A 25,094-nucleotide genomic window follows, 5' to 3' on the forward strand; every position below is an offset into this window, starting at 1 on the left:
GTTTGGGTTGGAAGGGACCTTAAAGCTCATCCAGTTCCAGCCCTCCGCCATGGGCAGGGACACCTTCCACTAGACCAGGTTGCTCCGAGCCCCCTCCAACCTGGCCTTGAACACTGCCAGGGATGGGGCAGCCACAGCTGCTCTGGGCAACCTATGCCAGGGCCTCACCAACCTCACACAGAAGAATTTCTTCCTCATGTCTAATCTACCTCTCCCCTCTGTCAGCCCAAAGCCATTCCCCCTTGTCCTGTCACTACAGGTCCTTGTCAAAAGTCCCTCTTCATATTTCTTGTCAGCCCTTTAGGCACTGGAAGCTGCTCTAAGGTTTCCCCAGAGCCTCCTCCAGGCTGAACAAGCCCAGCTCTCTCAGCCTGTCTCCATAGTAGCGGTGCTCCAGCCCTCAGAGCATCTTTGCGGCCTTCTCTGGACTCACTTGGGCAGCTCCATGTCCCTCTTGTGTTGGGGTCCTCGGAGATGGATGCAGGACTGCAGAACTCGTTGCACAGGTGGTCTGTGCTAACTCACATGCCTGGGCTGGAAAGCAACCTAAAGGACATGATCACACCACTGACTTCCTTTGGACCCTATTTATTTGTTGAATGCATTGCCCCAGTACCTGACCCTGCCAAAACTGAGAAAGAGCACCTGAGATGGGGAGGTGGGATGCATCAGCTGAAAGTCACCTGGTGCCTGTGTGTGACAGTGGGGATCCTCACCCAGGGCTCGTGTTACAAAAAGTGCTGAATGGCCCATGCTGACTGAGGTGAGAGGCTGGATTCAAAGAATACAATTACAAGGGTAAGTATTTATTCATGAGTATGAACTGCCCCAGCCAAACTGGGGCACCCAAATGGGGCTTTAAACAGGGTTTTTATACCCTTCAAGCATTCGAGTACAGCACAATTAATCCCCAGCAGCCACACTACCAATTACTAATCACAATGAAACCTGGCATAGCCATTCTGTTTCGGAAGCATTCTGGGTGCTTGTCTATTTGATCAGGTGTCCATGGAGTCAGGCTTGTTCTGATTACCTGCTCTAGCGGAAAGGTGTCCCTGCCCCTGGCAGGGGGTTGGAACTGATTGACCTTTAGAGTCCGTTCCAACACAAACTGTTCTGTGGCTCTATGATTACTCGGTTACTGATCTGTGACACTAGATGATGCCAGGGGGGTTTCAAGGACGTGTCAAAGCAGCTGGAATCCTGGTGTTACCATCGTTGTCCCGGGGATAAAACTGTTATGCTTTATGCTATGCTTTATGTTATGCTTTATGGAAAAACAGTCCATGGTTTTCATGGACTGCTCAAAGCTTCCCAGAAGCAAAGTTCTTGTTTCCAGGGCCAGGGTGTCCTTTTGTTTCTTTTACTTAAGCATGAGCAATACCAAAATTCCTCAGTAAAATTCCACTACCTCATCACATCCCAGTGTATAACTAATATATATATATATATATCTCACAGAATCACACCTTCCACTGTATCAGGACGGATGCTTTCCTACTATAGCCTGACCAGAATTGACAGTTACGGAAGGGATTTCTCATCGCACTTGCCAAGCCTGTGACGCCCCCAAACCTCCACCAGAGCTGCTGCCCCTTTCCAACAGCACCTGAGTGCTGGAGCCCCTTCATCCCTGGAGCACCCCCGAAGGTGGTATCTGCCCCCGGGGCTCGGTTGCAGACACCTGCCCCATGTGGGGCTGGTGGCAGTGGGATGCTGCGGGAGGAAATCACTGCTGCAGGCAGCGGGAGCGTGACTCAGCCGCTCCAGCACGCTCGGGCCCGCAGCAGCTCAGCAGGGACCGCTGCTGCAGCCTGATTCGCTGGGAAGCTGCCAGCCTCCTGCCATCTCCTCCTCTCTGCAGGCAGCTCTGCCCCGCTCTCCGCTCCCTGCCTATGCCTCCAGTGACAAAATGACCCGCCTGAGGAGAGGGACACGGGGCTGAATCCCTAGGACAGGAGCGGAGAAGCTGGTGATGCGGCCGGAGGATGCTGTGGGCAAGGTACAGGCAGCCTGGCAGACGGTCATGCAGGGGGGTGGGTATGGTTGGTGTGCTCAGTGCTGCGGTCAGGGCTGTCCTGATCGGTTCTGTGACCACCCTGTGCCCCTGAGAGGTGACCCCTGGGATGAGGGCCCCTGTGGTGCCTGCAGTGGGGCAGGCCTGGTCCCTCGGGGTTGCTGCCCCCTCCCATGGAGGGGAGATGGAGGAAGGCAGTGGATGCTTCTGGAGATGCTCTGCCCTTGGCCACAAGCCTTAAGAGCAGGTATTCAGCCTGGAGAAGGGAAGGCTCCTGGGAGACCTTAGGGCAGCTCCATTGCCTAAAGGGGCTGACAGGAATTCTGGAGAGGGGCTTTTCACAAGGGCCTGTAGTGACAGGACAAGGGGGAATGGCTTTGGGCTGACAGAGGGGAGAGGTAGATTTGACATTAGGAAGTTCTCCCCTGTGAGGGTGCTGAAGCACTGGCACAGGGTGCCCCGAGAAGCTGTGGCTGCCCCATCCCTGGCAGTGTTCAAGGCCAGGTTGGACGGGGCTTGGAGCAACCTGGTCTGGTGGAAGGTGTCCGTGCCCATGGCAGGGGGTTGGAACTGGATGAGCTTCAAGGTCCCTTCCAACCCAAACCATTCTGGGATTCTGGGATGCAGGGATGCAGGAGTCAGGCAGTGGGGGAAGAGGCTCTGTGCTGCTGTCACAGCTCTAAAGGAGCCAGGTCTCTCTGTCCAGGGGAGCTGCAGGGGTTGCCCATGAGGGTGGGTTCATTGCTGCCGGGCAATGAACTGAATGAGCTTTAAGGTCCCTTCCAACCCAAACCAGTCTGGAATTCTGTGATTCTGTGTTTTTGTCAGCACGGTTGTTCACCCTGGGGGTGCCCATGGAGGACCTGGTGTGAGAGCCCTCCTGCATGGGCTTGTGAGCTGCCTGTGGCCATGTCCCAAACCCCACCAGCCTCCTTGCCCTGGAGGACCAGGAGCAAGAACTAAGGGTGTGTTTGACCTTGTTTTGACAGCTTTTTCTTCAGCAATCAGATCTGTGGTGGGTTGTGCTGATGCAGAAAGCCAGTCTGCCAAAATCTGGCTCCTAAGGTAACTGAGGCTCTGTACTTGTGCTGGGATCTGGTTGCTGCTGTCCCTGCTGCCAGAAATGTCCCAGCTGCCTGCAGTGGGGATGAAGTGAGGAGAGCCATGAACTGATTGACAGCCAGGCAGTGGAGCAGCCCGATGGTCAGGCAGTGGAGCTGATGGGCAGAGTGTGATGGGGTCAATGTGCAGAGGCTGATGGGCTTCCCTGGGGCAGCATGATACACACTGAACCTGGTTCACCACCCATGTGGCCCCTGTGTCAGGACCATGGCAAGGGTCCAGCAGGTGTCCCAGGGACTCCTCTCCTACCAGGAATGATGGACAGGGTGCCTCAGTGCTTTATGCTCATGGGTAACCTTTTTCTTTCCTGCTGCACTCAGGATGGAGATGTCCAGAACCTCCCCTCCTAGGAACAGGAGAGAGGAGACTGAGTGGTTCAGGACACAGCAGCCATGGTCATGCGTGGCCGGTGCACCAAGGTGCTCCCCTCCGAACTGAACAAGGTGTGCTCTGAGAGAGGAGATGACCCTGCCACCCACCCCAGGAAGATGAGTGACTTCGAGGTGGTCCCCAACCTCCAGCAGAGCAGTAGCAGTGTCTCAAAAAGCAGGCGGAAGGCCCATTTCCCCAGCAGCAGCAATGAAAAGGCAAGTTCAGGAGGTGCTGGAAGGGGGGATGGTTGGCCACACACGATGGAAAAATGTTAATGAGTTATCTAGGGACTCATCAATGGGAGCATTAATAACAGATCACTTTAGTTTTAGGGGCAGGCAGACAAACCCCAGACATCTGAGTGAAATATCCAGCACTCATCTCTTGTCCTGTGGCTACACCTGGCTTTGTCCTTGCAGATAGTGATGGAGCTTTCTTCTTTCACATCAAAAGAAACACCCAGATCTGCTCCAAGCACCAGGGTTTCTAGCCCCTGGTGTAACTCCTCCCTTTGCAGAAATCCTGACCTCTTGCTGCTCTTCCTGCTCCCTCAGGAAAACCTCATCTCATGGATTCCTGAGAACATCCGGAAGAAAGAGTGCACCTACTTTGTTGAAAGCTCCCAGACGTCAGATGCTGGGTGAGTCAGACAGTCCAGGAGAGCAGGAGGGGTGTTTGTGACAAAGCTACAGCACCAGAGAATCACACTTTTCTGTCAAGGGAGCTGGTGCCAAGGGGGGTCACTAATTCCTTTTGCTCTGGTTCTTCACCTTACTGCATGTTAGCACATGGCTGATATCCCATGTCCTATGAGCAGCCTTTCTGATGTTTTCACACTCAGTCATTTCCATTCAAGCTTCACCCAGAGCAACCTTAATATTTCTCCCCTAAATCCCTACAGGGGGAAATACCAACTTTTTGCTAAGATTCCCCCAAAACAGCTTTGTTTCTGCAGAAGCTTTGAGCTGGATGATGGGATGGGTGGGAGAACACCAGCACCTCTTGCCTAGGCTGAGGGAATGGCCCAGCTGGGCTTTGCCTTCCAGCTTTAGCTGTTTTCCAGCGACACTGGCGGTGTGTGTTCCAGGAGGATCGTGTGTGAGTGTGGCTACCTCAGGGAACAGCACCTGGAAGATGCTGCCAAACCTCCCATCTTCCTGGGAAAGGAATGGGACCCCAGAACGCATATCCGGGAAATGCCAACAGACGCCTTCGGTGATATCCACTTCAGAGGCCTGGGACAGAAGATGGGAAAGGTCATCTGGTTTTCCTGTCTGTGGTGCATGGGGAGACAGTGTTCAGGTCTTGCCATGGCAGATGAGATGCAAGTATTCCCCTCCTGGATGGGAGCAGGATAGCCAGTTTTGGAAATGCTCCAAGGGCAACACTGACCCAAGCAGAAGAAGGGGGTTGGGAGAGGATCCCTCCCCTCTCCCAGCCCTATACCTAATCCCTTTCTGAAACCATGAGCCTGACCTTCATGCTGTAAGGAGTGCTATTGCTTGTCCTTAGGTTTGTCTTTGGAATGCACAGTCTCAGGGAAGTGATTTGGAACAGGGTCAGGCACAAAGAATTGGGGCAGCAGCACAGGACTCTGCTGGGAAATGGCATGGGAAGCCCCTGGTTCTTCCCTGGGACAGGAGACTTGTGACGGAGGTGCCTTGTTACTCTGACCCTGTTGGTTTTACCCAAACTCCCTTTTTTGCAGTATGTACGGGTCTCCTCAGATACCCCTCCATGGGTCATCTACCACCTCATGACACATCACTGGGGCCTCGATGCACCCAACCTGCTCATCTCGGTCACCGGGGGAGCCAAAAACTTCATTATGAAACCAAGGCTGAAGAACATCTTCCGGCAAGGGCTAGTCAAAGTGGCCCAGACCACTGGTAAGAGGTGCAGAGGCTCGCCTTTGACTGAAGTGGGAGAGGGGCCCATCATCTGGCTATGGCTAACTCACTGTGTTCAGTGAGTTGGGCTGAGCTGCGGATACTGAGTTGGCCCAGAAACTTGTAGGTCCCCATCCGGTCTGCCACCCCCAGAAATGGATTCTTCTTACTCAATCACTGCAAACAAGCTCACAAGGAGCTGGGCTTCAGATGCAACACTGTGCTAAAGAAGGCATCTCCTCTGCTGCCTGGGCTTGGTGTAGTGGGCAGGCAAGACACCTTCTGGGAGATGGAGCATCTCCGGGGTGTTCCTGCGGCCATACAGGGGCATGTCAGGAGATTGCTGTGAGCAGAGCTTCTCCCTTCCCAAGCCTGTCTCTGACCCCCAGGGGCCTGGATCATCACAGGGGGGTCCCACGCTGGTGTGATGAAACAGGTGGGAGAGGCGGTGCGAGACTTCACCCTGAGCTGTGGCCACAAGGACAGCGAGATTGTCACCATTGGCATAGCCACCTGGGGGACCGTGTACAACCGGGAGAGCCTCATCTGCCCCATGGTGAGCCAGGCAGAGCCAGAGCTGCATTTGCTTCGCCTGTGCTTGGTCTGCTGGGGAAGCCCTGCCAAGGACTGTGGGGGGAATGGGTGCTTCGAGATGTGCCTGTGGCTGGCAGCCCTGGTAAAACCCAGCTGCTTCAGAAGGAGTGATGGTCCCAGGCTGGATTTGCTGAGAAGCCCCTCTGCCCTACCCAGTGTCTTCCATAGGTGCTGCCCTTCTCCTGGGAGGACCCTTGTGGGTGTGAGGGCAGGTGGAGCAGAGACAGAGAATGGGGCAAGGCTGACATGAGGACTGCAGGGGGGACAGGGATGGCTGTTTGGCCAGACTGTTCCTGTCCCACAGGCTGGTTGCTGTGGGCAGCTGGTGCTCCTCTGCAGGCTTCTTCCAGAGTCTCTCCTTCTACATCTTACAGGGTGGCTTTCCAGCTGAGTATGTGCTGGATGAGGAGAACCAAGGCAGCCTGTCCTGCCTGGACAGCAACCACTCCCACTTCATCCTGGTGGATGATGGGACTCACGGGAGGTATGGGGTGGAAATCCCCCTGAGGACCAGACTGGAGAAGTTCATTTCGGAGCAGACCAAGGTGAAAGGAGGTAACAGTGACACACAGCCAGGTCTGAGGCAGGGAAGGGCACAAGGTGGGAGGGGTCATCCATTGGTAAAATCACAGACTGGTTTGTGTTGGAAGGGGCCTTAAAGCTCATCCAGTTCCAACTCCCTGCCATGGGCAGGGACACCTTCCACTAGACCAGGTTGCTCCAAGCCCCGTCCACCCTGCCCTTGAACACTGCCAGGGATGGGGCAGCCACAGCTTCTCTGGGCAGCCTGTGCCAGGGCCTCAGCACCCTCACAGGGAAGAATTTTTCCCTTGTGTGAAATCTAAATCTACCATTTTTCAGCCTAAAGCCTTTCCCCTTGTGCTGTCACTACAGGCCCTTGTGAAAAGCCCCTCTCCAGATTTCTTGTTGGCCCCTTTAGGCACTGGAAGCCTGGTAATGGGCGCCCATCCTGGCCTCTATTGAGAGGGGAGGCTGTAGCTTCCCTGAAGGATCCAGGCAAGGAGTTTGAGAGGATTGTCATGATAAATGTGAAACCTGGTTCCTCAGGGATACAAACCAAAGAGCCAACTGATTGCCTTACCAGGTCACCAACGGGTCCCCAAATCTTGTCACGCTGAGCTGATCAGGCAGAGTTGTTTATCCCAATGGGCCAGGCTTCAAAGGGGGCTCCCAGGGGGTATCTTATTGTCCGTAAATGATCCTCTGTTCTAACACATGTGCACGCATGCTCCCGCATGTGCCTTTCACATTCACACCTTGCATTTCACACCCGCACCTTGCCTTTCACATCCCACTGCTCAGAGGGGACCACATTGAGGTGCATGGCGGTGTGCCCCACAGGGAAGTGATCCTGGGCTCTGCTTTCCTGCAGGCGTTGCCATCAGGATCCCCACTGTGTGCGTGGTGCTGGAAGGAGGCCCAGGGACGCTTGATGTAAGGAACTGCTCCTGCCGCGAGTGCTGCTTTTAGGTGTTGGTGCAAGCATGGTGCCACACCATGGTGCCACACCAGCTGCAGGAGTGCTGCAGAGCAGCAGGGTGGCTCCCAGAGAGGGTCTGCTGGTCTCTGGGCAGGACTAAGGACCAGCCTCCCCGCTCTGTTGCAGACCATCTACAACGCCATCACCAATGGGACCCCCTGTGTGATTGTGGAAGGGTCTGGGCGTGTGGCCGATGTCATCGCACAAGTGGCCAGCCTGCCTGTGCCCAAGATAACCATTGCCTTGGTCCGGAAGACGCTGAGCGTGTTCTTCCGGGACACCTATGAGCAGTTCACTGAGGGCAGAGTGGTGGAGTGGACCAAGAAGGTGAGCCTCGTGCAGGCAGACAGCTCCTCCCACTGAGCTTGTGGAGATTGAAGGGGACCCCAGGGCTCCTTGCCTGTGGACAGGAAGGCTCCCAGTGTGAAGTTTAGGCTCATCTCTGCCAACCCTCCATCTTCCCCAGCCATACTCAGCATTGCCCTGGTGGGCACCCAAAGGGCTCAAGCTCTGCTCCTCCACGACTGCTCCCTTTGGGCAGAGGTACCAATTGGGATCGACCCCAGCCAGGCTGGGAGATACAGGGGGTCTGCAGACAGCCCAAGATGAGTAAGGAATTGCCCCACACAGGACAGAGGCTGCGGGAAGCTTCAGGGAGGAGATGCAGATGCTGATTGCTTGCCTATGGCTCTCCTTGTAGATCCAAGACATAGTGCGGAGCCGGCAGCTCCTGACCATTTTCAGAGAGGGCAAATATGGCCAGCAGGACGTGGATGTGGCCATCCTTCAGGCCCTGTTCAAAGGTGAGGGGTGGGGAACTGCCTGGGAGGATGGGGTGAGATGAATGAGATGGAGGTCACAAGTCACCTCCTACAGCTGCTTGACTTATGGGGTCACCAGAGAGGTCCCCAAAACTCGTGATGCTGAGCCGATTGGGGAGAGATACTTATCCCAGAAGGCCAGGCCTCCAAGGGGACTTCCAGGTGGTATCTTCTCACCATGTAAACGATCCTCTGTTCTAACACATGCTCTCTGCACGCAGCATCCCGAAACCAGGACAATTTCGGTCGTGAGAACTGGGACTACCAGCTGAGGTTAGCTGTGGCCTGGAACAGGGTGGACATTGCTCGCAGTGAGATCTTCACGGATGACCACGAGTGGAAGGTAGGGCAGTACCTGTGCTACTGCTCCGGTCAGGCTTACAGCTTGTCAGGTCCCACTTGTGGGCTGTGGATGCTGAGGGTACCCCAGCTGTGCCTAAGGACAGTTTGTGAGGGCATTACTTTTGGACCCTAAACTCCCACTACATTGCTAGGGGGTCTTAATCTGTTTTGTTTTCAGAAGTGCCCTCAAACATCCAAAATAGAGGTGAGCACACCCTGCGAATCATTACTTGTAAAGGTCCTATTTGGCCTGTTGCTGTTAACAAAGATGACTGGCATTTTAGTCAAAACCACTGCCTTTTTAAAGACTATTCACCAACTCGGAGCCAAAAATACCTCTTGCTGCTCACACTGCATTGTCAAACTCATCTCACCCGACCTGGTGATCCGCTGCTTAAACCTCACTAGAGTGAGGCAGTGAGCAGCACAAGCCAGTCTGCCAGCCCACACTGGATCCTGCTGTTGGGAAGCCAAAGCTAAGAAGGGATGTCTGTCCTTTCTGATGGGGCTGTGGGACTTGGAAGCGATTTTCCTGTTTCATTCAACAGGTGAGGTTGTGGCAGCCCCCATACCTTTAGCGGGACTGGGAAGGGCTGGGGGGAACTAGTAACTGTGTAAAGCTACACAGCTCAAGAGAGATCCACAGCTTTGTCAGGAAGGGAGGACAAGGCAGGCTCTCAGATTAGCTGATGCAGGCCAGGGCTGCTACATACACAGCAGCCCTGGACCACTGTGGCTGGCATGAATAGCTGAAGCCAAGCTGTGTCAGAAGGTCAGCAGGAACCTTCCTGCCAGGACAAACGTGTAGCCCCTTACCCGTGGGGCCTGCTTTCATTTCTGGGCACACACAAAGGTTGCCTTGGAAAGAAAAACCCCACAAAGGCTGAACTGGGTGACCATTGGGGCAGGCAGCTGAGAGGAGAGGGCATACTAACCCTCTCTCTTAGATGCCCCACAAGCCCCAGTACCTCCCATCTGCTCTCACACCCAGAAGCAACTTGTGAGCTCAGAGGTCAAATCTTCCCCCTGAGTGAAGAGCATGGTGAAATCCTGCTCTGTGGCCATGGAGACCCTCACCCCTCCTCTGGCCTGCCAGCCCGCAGATCTCCACCCCGTGATGGCGGCTGCCCTGATCTCCAACAAGCCAGAGTTTGTGAAGCTGTTCCTGGAGCAGGGAGTGCGCCTCAAGGAGTTTGTCACCTGGGACACCCTGGTTTACCTCTACGACAACATGGCACCATCCTGCCTGTTCCACAGCAAGCTGCAGAAGGTCCTGCTGGAGGAGAGAGAGCACACGGCCAGCTCCAGAATGCCAAGAATCCAACTGCACCATGTCTCCCAGGTGCTGCGGGAGCTGCTGGGCTGCTCCACACAGCCTCTCTACCCCAAGCCCAAGCACACAGAGCGGCCCCGGCTCTCCATCCCTGTCCCACACATCAATCTGAATGTACGTATCTCCAGGTGATGTGGTGGCGGGGTTGCATTTGGTAGGGGAAAGTGGGCTCAGGAAGCCATCCTGGGGGTTGCAGCTGGGTGTCTGCCTTCTTGCCTGCTCACAAATCTCACTCCAAGTCCCTTAAAGCCCTATCCAAGTCATCTGCCCCCTATTCAAGGTGTGACTCCCACCTTCCTACACCGGCAGGACCATGTGTCCTTGTGATGCTGGTGGACAGGACCCAGTGGGGTGGGTGCACTGGACAGGCTGGGCACATCCCCACATGATCCTTGCCCTAGAAAAAGTGGCATTTCCAGGCAGCCACCCCGCTTGTCCACCCTGCGATGTGCAGGTGGCAAAGGCCCTTCCATGCATGGAGAAAGCAGGCACTCAGGGGTCAGGAGTGGCTTTGTGTTGAGGGGCTGCCTGCTCTCTGCAGCCCCTTGGCAAGGAGCAGCTCTGACCTCACATGCCTTGCAGGTCCAGGGCTCAAGTCTCCGGTCCCTCTACAAGCGCTCTGCTGGCCGAGCCACCTTCACCATGGACCCAGTCCGTGACCTGCTTATCTGGGCTGTGGTCCAGAACCACAAGGAGCTGGCAGAAATCATCTGGGCCCAGGTATCACAGCCCAGAGCTGTTGATCCGAGCTGAGAGGCTCAGATGGAGCCAAACCTCCCAGGCCCAAAGGAAAGATTGGATCTGCTGGGATTTGTGACAGCAGGCGAGCTGGCCCATGGCAGAGCCTGAGCCTGACCCACAGCCAGATGTGAGACAGCTGTTGAGCCTGGTGCTCATCCCCAGCCACACCATGAGGCAAGATCCCTCCCTTCCCAGCCAAGGATGCCCCATCCCTGGCAGTGTTCAAGGCCAGGAAGTTGGACAGAGCTTTCATAAACCTGGTCTAGTTAAAAGTGTCCATGGTAGCTGGAGAAGGCTTCCCTCCATAAACAGCACCCCAGTTTAAACACAGAAGCAGTGTGGCTGGCAGCACAGTGACCATGCCATGCAGTCACACCATCCCATCACCCAAGGCTTTCCACAAGGAGAGCATGGTTAACCCCAGATTCCCCATGGTAGTGGGTTTCCTACTGCCTCTGCACTCAGAGAGGAACACAGCTCACAGCAAGCTGTTCACATGCTTGGGACATCCTCCTTCTTTCCCTGTGGGAGCTGTGGAGGGCTTGGCAGGACTACTGGGACCCGCAGGACAGGGCGCAGATCCCCATGTTCTCTCTGTCCTCTTGTGCTCCAGAGCCAGGACAGCATGGTGGCCGCGCTGTCCTGCAGCAAAATCCTGAAGGAGCTGGCCAAGGAGGAGGAAGACACAGACACCACCGAGGACATGATGGCTCTGGCTGAGGAGTATGAGCGGAAGGCAATTGGTGAGCAGGGGGGGACCAGCAACCTGGAGCTGCTCTTGCACCTGCAGGGGGGGCTGGCTGGCTTTGTGCAGGAGTGTCTGCGGTCAGTGATGCCAAATGGGGATCCCCTCATCAGGGTTGGGGTGGTGGGGCTGCGAGGACTGTGCCTGGGTGGTGGGAGCACAGAGGGTGCCTCTCTGTGGTGTAATGTCCAGATCCTGCTGAAAAGGGTGGCTCTGTGGGCACCTTGCTGAGCACCGAGATGGTCCAGCAGCTCAGGCGTGTCTTCCTGGTACCTGCCTGGCCAGGTGTGTTCACAGACTGCTACCGCAAGGATGAAGAGAGAGCCCAGAAGCTTCTCACCCGTGTCTCTGAGGCCTGGGGGAAGACAACCTGCCTGCAGCTGGCGTTGGAGGCCAAGAACATGAACTTTGTGTCCCATGGGGGTGTCCAGGTGGGTTCCCAGCAGTGGTGCATGGAGGGGAAGTGCCTAAGTGTCCCCTGCCGCTGATCCAGGGTTCCTTGTTGGCAGCAGTGGGGCTCTGTCCTTCAGCGAACAGGCTCGCTCCTGTAACCAGTGCTCCCCTTCCTCCCTCCTCACAGGCCTTTCTAACCAAAGTCTGGTGGGGGAAGATGTGTGTGGACAATGGGCTTTGGCGGGTTATTGCATGCATGTTGTTCTTCCCACTTCTCTACACCGGCCTCATCGCCTTCAGGTACTTCTCGCTGCCGGGGCATGTGTGCACCAAGGCATGGGTTTCCTCCAGCCTCACCTGCAGCTGGTGTGGGCATCTCCCTGGGCAGCTGAGCCTCTCTTCCTCACAGGGAGAAGAGGCTGCAGCCAATGGGCTGCCTGACACGGCTCCGAGCCTTCTTCACAGCGCCTGTCGTCATCTTCCACATGAACATCCTCTCTTACTTCACCTTCCTCCTGCTCTTTGCCTATGTCCTGATGGTTGACTTCCAGCCGGTGCCATCCTGGTGGGAGTACCTCCTCTACTTCTGGCTCTTCTCCCTGGTGTGCGAGGAGATCCGGCAGGTATGGGGCAGGCAGAAGCAGGGGCTGAGAGGAGGTGAGATGAGGAAGAGAGACACCCTCTGTGTGCTTATGGAAGGTCCTGTGTAGCTCATGTTCCTAAGTTGCTTCTTATGTCACCATCCATTCACAGAGGTCCCAGCACAAGGGACTGCCAGATCCCCCCATTTCTGAGGCCAGAGAACCTTCTTGGCTGTGTCTGGCCTGGCTGGGTACCTGTAGAAACACATGATGTTTTGAACTGAAAACGCTAGGAGCTGGAAGGACCACCTCTTTCCTTGGGCATTTATTTCCAGGCTTTGCTTGATATTCAGTTTGCTTCATATTTCAGTGCCTTTCTTCACCTGATTAAAATGCCCCATGTCTATCCCCATGCTCCTTCTATATCCCTGTAGAAAAGGTTAACTTTGGGTAAGCAAGAGGGTCCGGTGATGGCAGTAGGTCTGTGTGGTACCTCCCCACCACAAGGCACATGAGTATCTAACAAGGCTTTCACTGAAATACCAATTCCTTTTCTCTTCCCAACAGCTGTTGTATGATCCAGATGGGTTTGGGGTTGTGAAAATGGCTTCCCTGTACTTCAAGGACTTCTGGAATAGGTTGGATATCTGCGCCATCCTAGTCTTTACCACAGGGCTGACTTGCAGGTGAGTTGCAGAGCCACTTGTGGCTCAAGCCACAGCTGCAGGCTACAAAACCAGTGTGAGATTTGTGCACATTTTTAATTGCAGTATCTTCAAAGGCCAATGAGGATGGCTTCCCGGGGAAGTGAACAGGCTGTCCAGGGAAGTGGTGGCATCACCATCCCTGGAAGTGATCAAAAAACGTGTAGATGAGGCCCTCAGTGATATGCTTTAGTGGTGGTCTTGTCAGTGCTGGGGTAATGGTTGGACTTGATGATCTTAAAGGTCTTTTCCAACCTGGTTGGGAAGCTCACTGGTACTGCAGAAATGTAATGCTGTGAGATCAAAGCCCAACACTGGTGGCACTGAGATGTTCCCTTTCCTCTCTTCTGTGCCCAGGCTGATCCCATCAACTTTATATCCCGGGCGCATCATCCTGTCACTGGCTTTTACCATTTTCTGCCTGCGTCTGATGCACATTTTCACCGTCAGTAAAACGCTGGGGCCCAAGATCATCATTGTGAAGCGCATGGTGAGAGCTGTCCTCCATCCTGCCAGGGATGATCAGCTAAGCAGCTGGATGCCTGCCACCAGTGTCACCCTAATCCGACCCTGAAGTGTGACTTGCTCCGGGACACAGTTCTGCTTCCCCTTTGTTTTTTTGCAGATGAAGGATGTCTTCTTCTTCCTCTTCCTGCTGGCAGTGTGGGTCGTGTCCTTTGGGGTTGCCAAGCAGGCCATCCTGATTCACAACGAGGAGCGTGTGGAGTGGCTTTTCCGTGGCGTGGTCTACCACTCCTACCTGACTATCTTTGGGCAGATTCCCTCCTACATCGATGGTAAGGGACACTGGCCTGTGGCTGCATGTGGCACAATCAGAGTGGCTGTGACAAGGCTGAGGAGTGCCAAGCTCATGTCACAGCGTGTCTAGCTCCTGCTTTGCTGGCCCATGGAAGTCATGCACAGGGCTCCTCTCCAGGAACAACATCAGGCCAGGAGGGAATGATGATAGGGCATGGGGATGGAGCCCTGCTCCACCACACTGGGACTGTTGCCACTAATGCAAACCCAGGAACTGCACCTGCACAAGCAGTCAAGAGAGCACACTAGCAAAGGCACAAGGCCATGGGTCTGCACAGCTCAGTGCCACAGCTGCAAAGCTGGTGGCAGTGAGTGGAGGACCTGGCATGATGCAGATCTGAGGACAAACCTGTGTCTAGTGCTAAGCTCCCTTGATGCTGGCCTCTTTCAGAGAGCACAGTGTGCTCCCTGAGACACCACAAGGGTTGACTGCCATGAGTCATGCTGTGCTCCCTTGCAGGCGTCAACTTCAACATCGACCAGTGCAGCCCCAATGGGACTGACCCCTACAAGCCCAAGTGCCCAGAGACAAATGAGGACAATAAGAAACCCATCTTTCCAGACTGGCTGACAGTCATCTTATTGTGCCTGTACTTGCTCTTCACCAACATCCTCCTCCTCAACCTCCTCATCGCCATGTTCAAGTGAGTCTGACCTGGCCCCGTGGGCCTGACAGTGAAGCCTTGTTTGCAGGCTTGGGCATGGCCAGGGCACTGCACACTGAGAAAGCACAATGAGGGTCCTGGGGCACTTGCTGACCAGAGCATAGGAGTGATTTGAGGGGGGCTGTAGATATGGTGGAAGAAGCAGGTGCAGGCCAGGGCTGATCAGGTATGAGCTGGGGCACTATACGGACACTATGTGCCCTCTCATCCCCATGGCATGGCTGACACCGGGGCTCTGCCCCAGCTACACCTTCCAGCAGGTCCAGCAGCACACGGACCAGATCTGGAAGTTCCAGCGGCACGACCTGATTGAGGAGTACCATGGCCGCCCGCCTGCCCCTCCACCCTTCATCCTCCTCAACCACCTCCAGATCCTCGTCCAGCGAGGCTTGCTCCGCCAGCCGGCCACGTGCCACAGGCAGCTCAGTGAGGACCAGCGTCTCCCCTCCTGCCCTTCGCCCCCTCCCTGGTGCATGGCACTGTGCACCAAAGCATGCGGCTTGATGTCTGGGCTGTGTTACTGGGGTTTGGGGTGCCCAAGGGTCTGACAACTCCTTCCCCGGGCAGAAGAGAAGCTGGAGAAGAATGAAGAAGCTGCCCTCCTCTCTTGGGAGATGTGCCTGAAGGAGAATTACCTGCAGAACCAGCAGTGCCAGGAGAAGCAGAACACGGAGCAAAAGATTCGAGACATTGCACAGAGGTACCAGCACTCCTGAGACAGGGACGTATTTCAGTCCTCCGGCGTCCCAGGCAGGGAGGAGATGGGATCAGAGCAGGGGTGGCTGCTGAGGGGGTTCCTCTCTGCACTGTCCCTCCAGGGTTGACGTACTGGCAGAGCTGTTGGACTTGGACCGGGTGAAGAGGACAGGGGTGGTGGAGCAGAGGCTGACCTCTCTGGAAGACCAGGTGAGGCAAAAGCTGAGCAACTACATGAGGAAAATGAGGCTTTCTAGGGGCTGAGTCAATGGACCTGGAGCACAAGAGAGACCTCCTTTGAATCAATGCCCCTTCAGACAGGAACAGGTTTCCCACAGGAACTGTGGCTGCCCCATCCCTGGCAGTGTTCAAGGCCAGGTTGGACGGGGCTCGGAGCAACCTGGTCTAGTGGAAGGTGTGCCTGCCCGTGTCAGGGGGTTGGAACCGGATGAGCTTTAAGGACCCTTCCAACCCAAACTGTTCTGTTATTCTCTAAAGACAATAACATCTGAGAGAAAAAGGGTTACGGGAAATGTTCTGCTTGATTCCAAAATGAACAGGATGAATGTACAAAGTGGTTGGATAAGCCTCTGCTCCCATGGTCACCCAAGCAGTTAGATCTGACCCAGCTCTTCTCCCAGAGGGACCCTCCAGACCTCTGGACATGGGGCACTCTCTGTCCCCTCCCCGTGGAGCTGTTCCACAGGAGCAGGGAGCCTGGTTTGCAGTGAGGCTCTGGGGGGTGACCGTCCCCTCTCACACAGGTGCATCAGAGCGCACAGGCCCTCAGGTGGATAATGCAGGCGCTGCAGGACCATGGATTCAGCGCAGGCGAGGGTGTGCCATCTGCAGGTAAGCGAAGCCCATCTCCATCCCAGCAGCACCGGGGGAGCCCAGGGATCAGCAGCATCCGCATGGGGAGCCCAGCCGGCCCCCTCAGCAGAGCCCCAGCTCACAGCACCAGGCTCAGCACCCTGCTTTGCAGGCCCTCACTGTCTGTGTCTGCCTCACAGGCTCGGGCAAAGCCTTGGAGACGAAGGAGTTTGACCTGGAGAGGAAACCCGAGGAGAGCCAGTCCCCGTGCCATGTGCTTGCCCGAACCCTCCTGTACCCAGGGTCCCACACCTGCCGCTTCCCTGTGCCGGATGAGAAGGTGCCCTGGGAGGTAGGAGCTGTGATCCTGGGCAGCAGGGCTGGTAGGGGGCAGATCCCCATGGCGATGGGAAGAACAGACCCCGTGTCACACCCGTGTCACACTCGGGAGCTCCTGTTGTTCCCAGCCCTGGGACAAGGGGCTTCCTGGAGCAGCTGCTGCGACTCCACTAGGGAGAAAGAGAGGTGAACAGGCATCGTTCCTTCTGGGACCTGCAGTGCTAGGGATACCTGGCGATGCTTGGTTAGGAAGCAGAGGGTACAGCCACCTACCTCTGCAGTTCCTGAGTCAGGGCTGGCTCAGGGTCAGGGACAGGATCTGGCACTGGCACCAACCCCCTAGCAAAGACCCTGAGCTCAGTCCCCAAGCAGGACCTGGAGCCCTACATGCCTCGGGAGGTGATGCCACAAGCTGGGCAGAGGATGGGACTGGGGCAGACAGCATCTCCAGGGTCCCTGATATGCCATGTGCTCTGCAGGTGGACTTTGCACTATACGACCCTCCCACTTACTCTGCTGAGCACAAGGACATGGCTGTGCAGGACCCGTTCAGCCTGTGAGTGTCCCTCTGTGGCTCCCTACTCCTCTGCCCCTTCCCCTGGGTGGCACAGCCAGCCCTCCCTGCCGGGCTGCCTCCTGCCCCCCAGCTCCTTGGAGTCTCTCCTGAAGATCAACTACAACACCATGGATGGGCTGATCGACCGGCAGAGCTTCCATGGCCTCTACACTGTGCAGGATGGGCTGCCCTTGTGAGTGCATCCACCATGGGGCAGGTGGGCTTAGTGGGAGATGGGGTGCCAAGTGGTAGGCAAAGCACCAGGGAGACAGAGAATTCAGTATGGCCTAGATGCACTCATCCCCTTCCCACTTCCCTACAGCTAATGGTGGTGCAGGGATAATGGCATGCGTCATCCTCATGACTGTTTCCCCCTTGCCCCTCAAAAAACTCCAGTGTCCAGAAGAGGTGCAGTGCACTGGTGGGAAATCTGGGGAGCAGTACAGGGCTTTTATCAGCATGATGGGGTGTACATGCGGTCCCTGGCACCATCACAGCATACTCGCTCTCTTCCTGCCAGGAACCCCATGGGCAGGACGGGCCTGCGAGGTCGAGGGAGGCTGCACTGCTTTGGTCCCAACCATGCCCTGCACCCCGTTGTGACCCGGTGAGTGTGTGAGGACAGAGAGGTGTCCTGCTCCAGGACAGAGCTGGGGAGGTGCCATGGAAAAGGGGGCACAGAGCCCTCTGAGAGAGACCAGGACCTGGCAAAACCCACCCCTACCCATTCAACCACTGCTGGGCAGAGGAGAGCCGAGTCCAGCTGCAGCATAACAGGGGCCTCTCTCACAGGTGGAGGAGGAATTTGGATGGGTCCATTATAAGGAAGAGCCTGAAGAAGATGCTGGAAGTCCTTGTAGCACAGTACCCGCTGTCGGATGTCTGGGCTCTGCCTGGGGTAAGAGCTGGTAGAAACCAGCTGGTGTGGAAGGGTCTGGGGAGATGGGGCCAGCTGAGAGCTGGATGTCCTGCAGAAAAGGGAGGAACACAGGCAGGAGACACAGCCTTGTCTGAGGAGGTACCTCTGCCCTTCCTGCACAGCATCTGCATGTGGAGCTGTGATGTGGTGCTGGGCTACCGGTGGTCCTGTTGCAGACCCCTACCCTGACCCACTGCCTCCTGCTTCTCCCCCATGGCTTCAGTTCTCACATGTCATTCATGTGGGCGTGTGAAGCCATTGGCATAGAGTCCTTCAACAGAAAAGTTCAGGGGCTGAATCAGGCAGACTCAGATATCTGCCTGGGCACAGCTGAGCACTTCTGGTGGGAGAGGGAGGGGAAGAGGGAAGGAAAGAGGAATCACTGCTGCTTGCTCCCCTCACCAGAGCTTGTGGCATCTTCTGCAGTGGTGGCAACTGCCTGATAGCCAAGCTGGTGCCAGTGAGGAGGTTGGGCTGGGCTAATGGCAGGTCCCACATCTGACATCTGCTTTGGCACAGGGATCACTGGAGCCGGGTGAGACGTTGCCACTAAAGCTGAAGTGGATCCTCCGCCGGGAATTCTGGCCCCAGTTCCAGAACTTGCTGAAACAAGGCACTGAGGTGGGAGCATGTGTGTGTCCCAGTGGTACAGAGGCATGTGGGTATCACAACAGTAAAGGGACATGTGGACATCATGGTACTATAGGGTCACATGGGTGTCCCGAGGGTACAGGGGCAGGGTGCATCACCCCTTAGCCAGTGCTCCCACTGGGGAGGGATGGCTTGGGGAGGTGGAAACACACTGTGATAGTCTCGTATCATGCAGGGAGGCAGTGCAGGGATGGGCCACACACACCAGTGTCTGTGCCTGCTGTGATTGCTCTCCACAGCTCCAGGTGCAGTGGTAACAGGGCGCTGATCTCTAGAATAGCAAACGATCTGCGGCATGATGCACCATCACTGCCTGTTGGTTCACTTAGATAGGTACTAGGCCTCTGCTCATGTTGCACTCCTTCACTGTGCACAGGTACACAAAGGGTATCTCGACGACCCCCGCAACACAGACAACGCCTGGGTTGAGACAGTCGCTGTCAGCGTGCACTTCAGCAGCCAGAATGATGTGGAGATGAAGCGGCTGAACTCGGTATGGGTCTCTCTGAGACACCCTGACCCAGCTCTCTGGGGAGCCACATCTCCAGACCCGCATCTCACCTTCCACAGGACTGGGGTTCCCCAGCTGCATGCAGTGGAGGAAGCACATGGGGGTGAATATGGGGTGACATTGCAACAGGGGCCCCAAAACGAAAGGGCTGGGCGCTGGAGGTGCTGTTGAGCATGTCTGGCATGGCTCCTCACTGGCAGCACATACATGATGCCTCTGGTCCCCTTCTAGTTCCTTCAGGGCTGTGATCCGGAGCTGTGCATCCGCTGGCAGGTGCTGGACAAGAGGATCCCCCTGCATGCAAACCACAAGAAGCTGCTGCACAAGGTCTCAACTCTCCTCGATGCCTACTACTGAGCTCTTGGATACAGGCCAGGGCTCCTGCTGCCCCAGACCAGGTTTTGGTTGGGACCTGCAGCTCTACCACAGCTCACCTGTGAGACTGGAGACCAGATACTTTGGTTGCCTCCATGAATTGCAGGTCTCTGGGACAAAAACTGTCCCCTCCCCACCAGCTGGGGACAGAGGCTGTCTGGGCAGTGCCTACACAGCATCCCGGTCACCTGAGCCACCAGGATCATCCCCAGCCTGTGTCTTGGTGCTTCCACATCAACCACAGCACTAGCCCAGGGCTTGGGCCAAGCAGAGCCATAGGGCTGCTCCTGCAAGGTGTTCCTTCTCTCAGTTCCCACATGTGCTTTGCTTCAGTGTGGGCACTGGAGACTTGTCAATCCCAACCACACCTCTACACAGGACATCCATAGGGCACCTCTGCTCCTGATCTGCTCCCTGGAAGCCCCATCACCACAGCTCCTGAAGGATTGCCCTGGAGAAGGATTGGGATCTTTCACACCTAAAGGTCCTAACTGTCATGCAAGTCAGTCCTGTGGCAGCTGCCCTCATATCTCTGGTTGCTCAGACATAACAACATGGTCGTGATCTGTGATCCAGCACTTGTGAAGGTGTGAGCTGCTCTTGGCTTATGTACCCATGGTTTCATAGCTTCACACAGGGCCAGTCCCCATGTCCCATACTGTTATGTGATCCTGCATGTGTATGCTGAGCACCATGTTGTAGCTGAACTTCCTGCTGTCTGAGCCAAGGCACCAGCTAAATGCCACCTGCCTGCCCCAGCCCCTTGGGCAGATGGATGGAAAGGGAGAGCTTGCTGGGACCCAGGTGATCCATACTCTGCGCTCCCTTGGGCAGGTAAAAACAGGAGAGAGGACATCATTTTGTCCAGCCCAGACATCTCTGCTCTCAAGGGGTCCTTCACTCACTTATTTTGTGCCTGCCATGGGAGAACAAGGCACAGTGGAGACATCTCTTGACAGTCCAGAACAGCCCCATGGTGGCATATTATACCTGGGACTGGTTGGGGTGGGATCGCAGCTCCCCTACCCTCTCCCAGTGGATTAGACACTGGGCAGCCAGGGCTGTTTTTCCTGCACTGGTGACCACCACAGCACAACTGCAGTTTCACCAGTGACACACTGGGGCTTGGCGAGGGAAGGGTGGGTGTCAGACTGGCAATTTATTCAGCCCAGCTCAATAAAACATGTATTAAACAACTAAAGGCTGGTGGTCTGTTATGGTGTTTGATCCAGGAGCATTTCTGGAGGCTGCATTTGGAGCACACTTCCAAAATGAGCCCAGTTTGAGTGCTCTTGTTGCACAGACTCACTTTGCTTGCAGAATCATACCCCAAATACTCGCTGCAGAGATGACACGACACATTTTGAGTCAACTTGAGGAGCCGCTAGAAAGCAAGCTGTGTGCCAAAGCAGTGGCACTGTACCTTCTCCCATTGCTCTTGGCCTGCTCAATGTCTGCTCATGGTGGCCCATCACCATGCTGTGCCGAGGACCAGGGGAACGGCTGGGGAGGGAAGAGGCAATCGCGCCTTACAGCAGCTGATAACGCTTCCAGCCCTGCAGCCCTGAACCGGAGCAGCAGCCACAGCCTGAGCACCGCTGAAACCTCACGAGCAGCACTCACCCACGGCACCAAACGGCTCCCTCCGTGCGCCCACCGCGGCAGTGCTGCCGGGGTCCCCACCGCCCCTCCGCCCCCTCCCGCTCCTCCCGTTTCCCCGCACCGCCCCGGTCCTCCCCCCGCGCCGCCCCTGCGCCTCCGGTGCCACCGCGCCGGCCCCCTTCCGTCCCGCGGCCCCGGCGGGAGCGGGAGCAGCCGCAGCAACAGGTGGGGCCGGTGCTGGGGCCGGTGCTGGGGCCGGGGCCGCGGCCGAGCCGCCGTGCACCGCAGCCGCAGCCGCACCGGAGCGGAGCGGAGCTGCCCCGGCCGAGCCGGTAAGGGACCCCGGGACAGCCGGGGCGGAGCGGAGCGGAGCGGAGGGGCGGCGGGGTCGGTTCTGCTGTGCGGAGCGCGGCGGGACCCCGGCTTCACAAGCCCCTCGCTCGGGTAGGTCCGGCTGCGAGCCCCCGGGCAGGGCATGAGCGCGGGTCGGGGGTGGGCATCGCCCTGCACAGGTTGGGGTCGGGCTGGGCGGCTGCGGTTCCTCGGAGCCCTTCCAGGGACGGGAGCAGGCTCTGGCAAGCGCTGGGAACCGGGATGGTAAAGTGCATCCCTGCTTCCCCCTCCAAGAGATGGGGCTGGCAGACCCCGGTATCGTTTGTAGAGCCAGAGGGACTCCCAGGCAGTGTGACTTAATCTCCCCTGGAAGAGTCCATTGCACGGTCCCACCCCCCTGGGCAGGTACATAGGCAGGTTTGCTGCCAGTGTCCCTCAGGTTTGAGCATCCCCTGAGGGTGCTCATACCTGAGGGATACTGGTGCTTGAAGCATGCTCTTAGCAGGAGAATGCCATTAATCAGGAGGATGCTGTTACCAGGGGGATGCCTGTATAAGAAGGATGCTGGTACTAGGGGGATAGGGGTATAATAACTTGGTGCCCAGTTAGTTTCCTGATGAATCACCATGGACAATCTCATTCCTGGTGAAAGGATCCCTGAGCTGGCAAGGGTCCCACCCTGCCCCTCTCCCAACTTTCTCTTCCGTGGGGCTCTCTTCCCCCCAGCCTGGCCGAGGCAGCAGGAGAGGTGCAAGTAGCACATAAGGGCAGAGGAAAGGAAGCCCATGTGCTTCACCTCCCTGTCTCATTCCCAACAGGCCTACGGTGGCCATGGGGCTCCCAGATCACCCCCTTTATTGTGATAGTCAGTGGTCCCTCTCTTAAGCTCCAGCTTCCTAAATAAGGCTGTTAAACCATACTCTTTGTTTACTTTAAAAACCAAAACCACTTCCAACCCCCTGCTTCAGCAAAACCCTTGGAAACGTGGCTTGAAGCAGCTCATGGACCAGATGGGGAAAGCAGAAGAATTCCACATCTTGTTATTTAAACCCTGGTGGTGATTAAGCCGGTCTGATAACACAGGGAATCTGACTCATCTCTTTTTTTTTTACATTCAGGGTTGGAGAGGTAGGAATTTACTGCTGCTGTTCTCCAGCAGCAAAATCACTGCATCCCACATAGAAACTGGCAGTAGGCTGGGGCACAGGTACCTAGGCCATGCCCACCTCGACACCCACATCCTGCAGCACCCACTGCCTGCCTGGGTGGCCTCTGCTGAAATGGGGCAAGAGGGGAGGGCTTTTTAATCTGTGCAGCTCTATGTCTTAAGCTAAATTAAGATATCCTGGAAAAGATGGTAGAGGGTATGATTCCACCCTTGTTTTCCGGGCTCCTGAGCCCAGCCTCTCACCACTTTGCCAGGGCGCGTTACACATGAGCCGTAAGTGGCATTCCAGGAAATAATGCCGTGTCATATCCCCTCCACCCTCTGCTTCCCTCCAGCAATGGGAGAGGCTTTGCAGGAGCACAGCGGAGCCGCCTTGCTGCCCAGGAGCTGCTGCAGCCGCCGGGGAATGGCCAGCAGCCATGCCGAGCTGGCTGGATGCAAGATGACCCTCACGACTACACCAGCAGCCAGCGTGGCCCAGGCTTGCTTTTACCTGCTGCTGTGTGTCCCTTGGGGCAGCTCCTGCCCCCCAAGCTGCCAATGCACAGAGCGGGCAGGGGCGAAGGCCGTCCTCTGCAGCTCCCGGCACTTGGAGGAGATCCCAAAGGACATCCCCAAAGACGCAGTGTTCCTCAAGCTGGATGCCAACAGCATCACCAGGATCCCCAGCAATGCCTTCAGGCACCTCTCCCACCTGGAGGAACTCGACCTCTCCAGGAATGCCATTGAGAAGATCGACAGGGCGGCTTTCAAAGGGGTAGCTGCCGGGCTGCGTACCCTCGACCTCTCCAGCAACCGCATCCGCAGCATCCCCAAGGAGGCCTTGCTCGCTCTCAATGCCAAGCTCCGGCTGGCCAACAACCCCTGGCACTGTGAGTGTGCCTTGCAGGAGGTGCTGTGGGAAGCACGGCTGGACCCCGACTCTGTCCAGGACATCACCTGCCACACGGCCCCACGAGAGGAGTACGTGGGCAAGCCGCTGCTCCAGGTCCTGGATGCTGGCGTCAACTTCTGCAGCGTGCGCCAGAGGACCACGGATGTGGCCATGTTCATCACCATGTTTGGCTGGTTCGCCATGGTCATTGTCTACGTGATCTGCTATGTCCGGCACAACCGAGAGGACACCTGCAAGCACGTGGACTACCTGAAGTCACTGCCAAGCACCCAGGGCCATGCCGAGACCACCACCACTGCCCTGTAGTGCAGGACTGGGGCATCCCTTTCCCAGCTTCTTTGCAGAGAACCAGTGGCAACCTGGTGGTCTTCAAAGCTTCTTGATGGGATTTTGCAGTGTTTGCTCCAGTCCTGCAGATGAGTGCCACTGGCTTTGCCTCTCCCAGTGACAGTGGACTGAGTGTGAGCAAATGGCATGGGGAGGGATGTTGGGGACACACCATGCAGACCTGTCGATGGAGCCGAGGCTCCTGGGGAAGACTCTCTTACACACAGACCCCTTATCCCCTGCCAGGGCTGGGCTCACAGGGACAGCAGTCCCAGCCACGTGCTTGTGGTGCATGTGGTTTGGAGAGAACAAGACCCTGGGAGAGACAGATGAAGGTAGGGGCTCTTGTTGACCTCCAGAAAGACCCTGGAGCCTGGGATGCAGAGGGAGGGTGGCTTTGTGCAGCGGGATCACCCTGTCCTGGCTCCAGTGAGGGACCAGCCTTGCAGAGAGCATGACATCAGGCCCAGTCACCATACAGCATCGCAGCAGCCTCTGCCTGCCAGCAGCAACCTGAGGGTGATGTCCCAAACCTTTGATTTCTCAATAAAATGCTACATGTAGGAAAAGCCTCGGGGTTTGCACTGCACTGGGAGCTGGGCATCCAGGAAGGGTGGTGGTGATTGAGGGGTTTGCACTTGTCTTAATTCAATCTGTCCCAAATCAGACCAGCCTAAATCCAATGTACCAGTGTGACTGCCATTAAGTTACATCCCTTCCATCCTCACCCCAGTCTGCTTTGAGCAGGAGCCAGCTGGCCATATGCTGCCTCTGCATCTCGCCTGGTGCATCTTGCCTTATCTCATCCTTGCTCAGGGCCACATTAGAGACACAGACACTGCTCACGGCTCAGGGCAGCGGAAGCAGATCAAGTTCTGCCTTGTTCTACAAGCAAGAAATGGACCTTCCCATCAGAGCCAACTGCAGCCACAGCTGAGCTGGGGAAATGGGGAGCTCTGCAGGGTCTGCCTGTGGCGGCTCTCCCAAGCTTGCACCCCAGGGCAGCTCAGGCCATCCCCTACCCAGCCCTCTCTTGGGGGGCTGGAACCTTCTTCCATCAGGGCCAGGGAAGGCTGATCAATGCTCCGAGCCAGTCGGGAAAGGCAGAGCTGAGAAGCAGAGGGGCACCCGCACCCCAGCATGCTACTGTGCTCAGGACCACCTCGTCTTCATGGGCCATGGGCATGGCCCGTCTTGCTCAGGGGTGGCTGGTCGGATGGAGGGAAGCCTCTGCAGAGCAGCTCAGACACCTGCAGCTTGCCTGTGGGAT

At 56.5% G+C, this 25,094-nt stretch overlaps 2 protein-coding genes across 5 annotated transcripts; both read left to right on the forward strand.

Annotated features, from left to right (window-relative positions):
- The first annotated feature begins 1,817 nt into the window (after positions 1 to 1,817).
- Positions 1,818 to 20,700, forward strand: TRPM2 (transient receptor potential cation channel subfamily M member 2). 4 transcript variants are annotated; one of them, XM_061345264.1, is made up of 33 exons: positions 1,845 to 2,002; positions 3,460 to 3,726; positions 4,066 to 4,151; positions 4,599 to 4,767; positions 5,220 to 5,400; positions 5,790 to 5,956; positions 6,369 to 6,549; positions 7,388 to 7,449; positions 7,622 to 7,822; positions 8,196 to 8,298; positions 8,538 to 8,659; positions 9,755 to 10,105; positions 10,574 to 10,711; positions 11,346 to 11,475; positions 11,763 to 11,908; positions 12,058 to 12,170; positions 12,280 to 12,493; positions 13,019 to 13,137; positions 13,513 to 13,645; positions 13,781 to 13,952; positions 14,435 to 14,618; positions 14,884 to 15,065; positions 15,207 to 15,339; positions 15,458 to 15,545; positions 16,100 to 16,187; positions 16,349 to 16,500; positions 16,967 to 17,043; positions 17,135 to 17,236; positions 17,564 to 17,650; positions 17,836 to 17,941; positions 18,482 to 18,583; positions 18,990 to 19,106; positions 19,356 to 20,700. In XM_061345264.1, the coding sequence occupies exons 2-33, from the start codon at positions 3,532 to 3,534 to the stop codon at positions 19,479 to 19,481; spliced, it is 4,527 nt and encodes a 1,508-aa protein (XP_061201248.1). In that variant the 5' UTR covers positions 1,845 to 2,002; positions 3,460 to 3,531; the 3' UTR covers positions 19,482 to 20,700. The 4 variants fall into 4 exon arrangements, 3 of the variants coding, with proteins under 3 accessions (XP_061201246.1, XP_061201245.1, XP_061201248.1); XM_061345262.1 differs by lacking the exon at positions 3,460 to 3,726 and having other exon boundaries at positions 1,830 to 2,002; XM_061345261.1 differs by lacking the exon at positions 3,460 to 3,726 and having other exon boundaries at positions 1,830 to 2,002; positions 4,066 to 4,139; positions 4,575 to 4,767.
- Positions 20,701 to 21,310: 610 nt separating this feature from the next.
- LOC133207892 (leucine-rich repeat-containing protein 3-like) lies at positions 21,311 to 25,019 on the forward strand. Its single transcript, XM_061345254.1, has 2 exons — positions 21,311 to 21,433; positions 22,938 to 25,019. Exon 2 carries the CDS (start codon positions 22,940 to 22,942, stop codon positions 23,801 to 23,803), a length of 864 nt encoding a protein of 287 aa, XP_061201238.1. The 5' UTR covers positions 21,311 to 21,433; positions 22,938 to 22,939; the 3' UTR covers positions 23,804 to 25,019.
- Positions 25,020 to 25,094: the final 75 nt, after the last annotated feature.

This window comes from Neopsephotus bourkii, unplaced genomic scaffold (genome assembly GCF_033783945.1).
Source record: "Neopsephotus bourkii isolate Nb327-2 ecotype Australia unplaced genomic scaffold, CSIRO-AGI_Nbou_v1 NB_234, whole genome shotgun sequence".
NCBI lineage: Eukaryota > Metazoa > Chordata > Aves > Psittaciformes > Psittacidae > Neopsephotus > Neopsephotus bourkii.